Source organism: Diachasma alloeum, unplaced genomic scaffold (assembly GCF_001412515.2).
Source record: "Diachasma alloeum isolate Michigan unplaced genomic scaffold, Dall2.0 Dall_scaffold_00786, whole genome shotgun sequence".
Classification (NCBI taxonomy): Eukaryota; Metazoa; Arthropoda; class Insecta; order Hymenoptera; family Braconidae; genus Diachasma; species Diachasma alloeum.
The window spans coordinates 210020-215675 of record NW_021680916.1 but is presented as its reverse complement, the minus strand read 5'-3'; the positions used below and the strand labels follow the sequence as shown (position 1 = coordinate 215675).

General features: G+C 40.2%; 1 protein-coding gene across 1 annotated transcript; it reads left to right on the top strand.

Moving 5' to 3' along the window:
• The first annotated feature begins 170 nt into the window (after positions 1 to 170).
• LOC107044737 lies at positions 171 to 5435 on the top strand. The gene is made up of 2 exons (XM_015266748.1): positions 171 to 1017; positions 1720 to 5435. The coding sequence occupies exons 1-2, from the start codon at positions 171 to 173 to the stop codon at positions 5433 to 5435; spliced, it is 4563 nt and encodes a 1520-aa protein (XP_015122234.1).
• Positions 5436 to 5656: the final 221 nt, after the last annotated feature.

Genomic DNA, 5656 nt, shown 5'->3' with positions numbered 1-5656 from the left:
TGAGGAGCAAACCGCAGTCACGGATAACTGGGGAGCTGAGATAGCTACATCGCATCCACCTACCTTCGATATATCCAGAGACAACACAACGGTAAGCTCACTAAATTCCTGAATCGTCAGTCCTCATTCCCTTTCAATTGTCTCCTTAATTCTTTCACCCCTCATTCACAATGGTTGAATTAACTGAAGCTCAGAAGGCTAGACGTGCCGTTCTCATCCAAAATCGCGGTCAACTCAAAGGCAGAATTACTAGGCTGACAAATTACTTAGAAAAATCTGGAGTTTACGCAGATCCAAGTATGATTGATCGCCATTTAGTGAAAATCGATGAAGAATTGAATAATCTAGCAAACATTGAACACGAGCTTACAACACTAGAACCCAATGTGAATCATAGTGAAGAGTCAGAGAATATCAGGTTTGATTATGAGGATATGCAAGTACTAATCAGAAAATTTAAAGAGCCCAATCGCGAAGCCACTATAATGGGTCAGACTAGCTCAGCAGAACGCACCAGCTCATCGACTTCGTGTGCAAAACCAACAGATTACCTCTCTTCACTTCCAAAAGTAGAGGTTAAAAAATTTGATGGAAAATTAGAGAACTTTCGTCCCTATAGAGACTGGTTCCGTAAATTCATTCATGATCGTGAGGGCTTATCAGATTCCCAACGATTCGATTATTTTAAGAGAACACTCACAGGAGAAGCCGAAAAAATGATCAGTGCATTCCAGACAACTGACGAAAATTATGCAGTTGCATGGGATTTATTCGACTCCACTTATAATGTCGAGTACATTCTAGTTTTTCGCCACTGTGACCTCCTTTATGACACTCCAGTAATGAAGAATAGTTCTCCCGAAGAAATTCGAAAATTAATTAATCATATCCAGACTCAGATTCTTGCCATGAAAGCACTAGGTGAAAAGGTTGAAAATTGGAATACCCTTATTTCTCACATTATCATGAGAAGGATGGACAAGGACACCGAGAGAGAATGGAACAGGTCAAAACAGGGTAATAAAATCCCAGATTATGAAGACCTTTTAAAATTTCTGAGGGAACAAGCAACTCATCTCACTTCCACTAGGATTTCAAGAGGGAATCACAGTGCTTCTCCAAGCACTTCTCAAAATAAATCAAAAAATGGAAACAATAAAGGGAACAATGGACAAAGGGTTCAATCGATGCTCACTGGAACAGACGCAAAAAACTGTCCAAAATGTAAAGAGCAACATGCACTCGATAAATGTGAGAAATTTCTTGCATTAAGTGTTCCAGATCGAATCCAGACGGCCCGGAATTCTTAATTATGCTTGAATTGTTTCCGTAATGATCATAAAACTCGTTTTTGCAAGGCAGTCCCATGTTCAACCTGCCAAAAACGACACAATGCCCTAGTTCATTTACAGGGCGAAGATTTGAAAAACTTCCAGGCATCGTCGGCATGACTAGAGCCGACCACTGCCTCAGATACATCTGCTGTATCAGTTCTTGTCGCCTCTCTTCCTAATAGAGACGTCATCGTTACCGCAGTCTTAAACGTTCTGAATGATGCCAAAAGACCTATACGTTGCCGTGCCATCTTAGATACTGGAGCAAGCTCCAATTTCATGACAGAAAGTTTGGCAAACAAATTAAAATTACCACTGGAGAAATTAGAGCTCCCAATCGAAACACTGATTAATACCGATTGCTCAACAAACTATGTGGTCACAGCAACTATTAATTCCAGACTGAATGGATATGCCAGGACACTCAGTTTTTTAACTGTCCCAATGATTGGTAAATTATTCCCCATGCAGTCAATAAATCGGAATAATCTAGGTATCCCAAAGCATTTGCAGTTAGCAGATCCAACCTTCGATCAACCAGCACCTGTTGATATTCTTCTCAGTGTGGGTACGACACTCGCCTCAATTTGCCAAGGTCAAATTCAGTTAAATGGCCCCGATGACCCAGATTTAATTCTTCAAGAGACTCGTTTCGGTTGGATCATCGGAGGAAGCAAGTTGTCTGCAAATTCACCCACCGAGAAATATCCAGTCCAGACGTACATCACTTCCATTGAAACGGAATTAAAAAACTTTTGGGAAATGGATGACTTTCAAACAACAAAACATTGGTCCAAGGAGGAACAAGCCTGTGAAGAACATTTTAAGAAGCATATCACTCGTGATGTAAACGGGCGATATATCGTAGCCCTACCGTTCAATGGCAAAGAAGCTGATTTGGGAAATTCTCGTGAATCGGCAAGGAAACGATTCAAATCATTATTGAGAAAATTTCAGCGTAACCCCGAACTAGAAAAACAGTACACTGCAGTAATGCAAGAATATATTGACCTGGGTCACATGTCGGAAACGCTAGAAGATGCCCAAGCAGAAAAAGGTTTCTACCTGCCACACCACGCCGTCGTAAAGGAAACGAGCCTCACTACAAAGGTTCGGGTCGTATTCGATGGATCAGCCAAAGGGGAGAATTCTTTATCCCTCAATGACACACTTATGGTTGGGCCCACAATACAAGACGACATATTTTCCTTACTGACCCGTTTCCTCACGCATCAGTACGTGATTACAGCTGACATAGAAAAAATGTATCGGCAGTTTTATGTCCGTGAAGAAGATCGGAAGTATCAACGGATTTGGTGGAAAGATACTGATGGAAATGAGAAAATATTTCAATTAAATATAGTTACATTTGGTCTTTCCTCAGCCCCATATTTAGCAATCCGTTGTGTACACCAATTGGCCGATGATGAAAGTCTCGAGTTTCCCAATGCCTCAAACATTTTGAAACGAAATTCATATGTCGATGACTTCTTATCAGGCGCTGATACATTCGAGGAAGCACTACAGCTGCGGGATGAAGTAACCGCATTGTTACAAAAAGGACAGTTAAATCTACGCCAATGGGCTTCCAATGATCCAAGACTTCTATACGGATTACCGGAAGAAAGTGTAAATTTAAAACTCAATATGTCCCATGACTCAACAATTAAGACTTTGGGTCTTCACTGGGACTCAGCTAGAGATGCGATTGTCTACACTGTGAAGCCAATTCCAATTACTGCTAAAGTCACTAAACGAACGATGTTATCAGAGGTTTCAAAAATATTCGATCCTCTAGGATTTCTTGGTCCTGTGATTATCAAGGGGAGAATGATACTCCATCGTTTGTGGATCGAAAAATTGGGTTGGGACGACGCCATTCCTCTTAGCATTCTTACAGAATGGAGAACGTATGCCAGTCAATTAATTGATTTGAATGATTTGTCCTTTGATCGAAAGGTGATCATTTCTGAAGCTACAGAAATACAGCTGCATGGGTTTTGTGATGCCAGCTTGAAAGGATACGGAGCGTGCATTTATCTACGTTCAACAGACATTCAAGGAAAAACACAAACACGACTCCTCTGTTCAAAATATCGCGTTGCTCCAATCAAACCTCCTGTAATCGCTCGCTTGGAGCTATGCTCAGCATTATTATTATCCGATCTTTATGTAGCCGTCAAGCAAGCTATCACATATGAGTTGCATCGAATCATATTTTGGTCTGACTCAATGATAGCTTTGCATTGGATCAAGACGTCTCCTCATAAATTATTAGTTTTCGTGGCTAATCGAGTCGCTGGCATACAGAAGAAAACAGATGGTGCTGAATGGCGACACGTCAGAACCAAAGACAATCCTGCAGATCATATTTCGCGAGGCTTATTCCCCAGTGAGTTCACTGACGAATTAAATTGGAAGTTTGGACCAGCCTGGCTCTCAGAAAACGAAGACACCTGGCCAAAAAGTGAACTCACAATTCTACCTGAAATCCCTGAAATGCGAAAAACTCAATGCCTACTCACTGATTCAGAGAATGTAAAAGAAACTGAGACTACCTCTGAAATAAAACCAGCGGAAAAGGTGAAGAAAGCTAATTGCGATATACCGTACATTTTACGGTATTCATCAATCGGACATCTTCGGAGATTATTTGCTATTGGTTTACGTTTCAAGAATAAATTAAAAGGTCCACTTTCTGCTTTTGAATTAATTCAAGCGAACTACCAAATTATTAAGGTTTTACAAGAGTCAACATTTTCAGTGGAGATGAAGGAAATAAGAAAAAATAAAAGATTACCACATAATCATAGATTGAGAAAACTGGATCTCTTTCTTGGTAAAGATGGCTTACTACGTGTCGCAGGACGTTTGAAGAAAGCTTCTATTCCTTACGACCAAAAACATCCCATGTTAATTCCAAAGGGACATCATGTAACCACTTTACTCATTAGAAATGAACACCTTACAAATCATCACTCTGGAGTTCAGACTACTTTATATGCTCTTCGAAGGAAATATTGGCTAGTTGACGGACGTCACCAGGTACGCAAGGTTATTCAAAACTGTGTCACCTGCATCAGAGCCAACCCTCCAAAGAGTGACTATATGATGAGCAATCTTTCTACTGCTAGAGTGACAGAAGCTAAGCCCTTTAGCAACGTGGGAGTCGATTATTGCGGTCCTTTTTATGTAAAAGAAAAGAAGCACCGTAACAGAAATCGAGTTAAAGTATGGGTCGCTGTCTTTGTATGCTTTGTGGTCAAGGCCGTTCATCTAGAGGTAGTTACTGACCTGACTACCGAGGGTTTCATTGCAGCCCTAAAACGTTTCGTCGCTCGCCGAGGAAAACCAAGAAATATTCATTCGGATAACGGCAGCAATTTCATCGGAGCCAGTAACGAGATCAAAGAGTTGTATTCTTTTCTCCAATCAAAGGAACATAATGATAAAATACATAAGCATTTAGCAGACCAAGGAATCACCTGGCACTTTATCCCACCCTTGTCGCCCCACTTTGGAGGACTTTGGGAAGCTGGTGTCAAATCTTTCAAACACCACTTAAAACGCATTTGTGATGATTTAGTTACCTTAGAGCAATTTAACACTCTTGTGATCGAGATCGAAGCAATTTTAAACTCCCGTCCTCTCACTCCTATATCCACCGACCCTAATGATTTAATTGTTCTTACTCCTGGTCATTTCCTTACTGGCGATTCATTAATGAGCTTGCCAGAACCAGATTTCAGCGAGACACCTGACAATCGATTGTCAGCTTGGGAATTGATCCAGAAGAAGCAGCAAGAGTTTTGGAGAAGGTGGTATAAGGAATACCTGAATGAGCAGACACTCAGACAAAAGTGGAACCAAGGGAGCCACGATATTCAAGATGGCACAGTAGTTATTTTGAGGGAAGACAACTTACCGCCTCGACAGTGGTCTCTAGGTCGAGTCATCCAGGTTTACCCAGGGAGTGATGGTACAGTTCGCATAGTTAAAGTGAAAACGGCTAAGGGTGAATTAGAAAGAAACGTTCGTAGACTTTCGCCCTTATTAAATGATCAAAATAATCAAAAGGACAATGCTAAAGACATTAAGTGATCCATAGATATTAGTTTCATGTCATTAATTAATGTTAAATTCTTAGTGAAAAATCATTAATCTTTACTGCCTTATTTTAATTCACATAAGATATTTTCCATAATTTATTAAGAACATTACTCTAGTTCAATCGATTCTAACAAGTTAAATTTTAGAAAATTCCGCAATATTATTATTATTAGTTTGCTAAGAAACCTATTAATTGGTGTTGTTGATCGATT

Coding starts and splice junctions, on each gene's coding strand:
- LOC107044737 (XM_015266748.1), top strand. CDS start 171: ATGGTTGAATTAACTGAAGCTCAGAAGGCTAGACGTGCCGTTCTCATC. Junction 1,018..1,719: donor ATGGAACAGGTCAAAACAGG/GTAATAAAATCC, acceptor ATGTGGTCACAG/CAACTATTAATTCCAGACTG.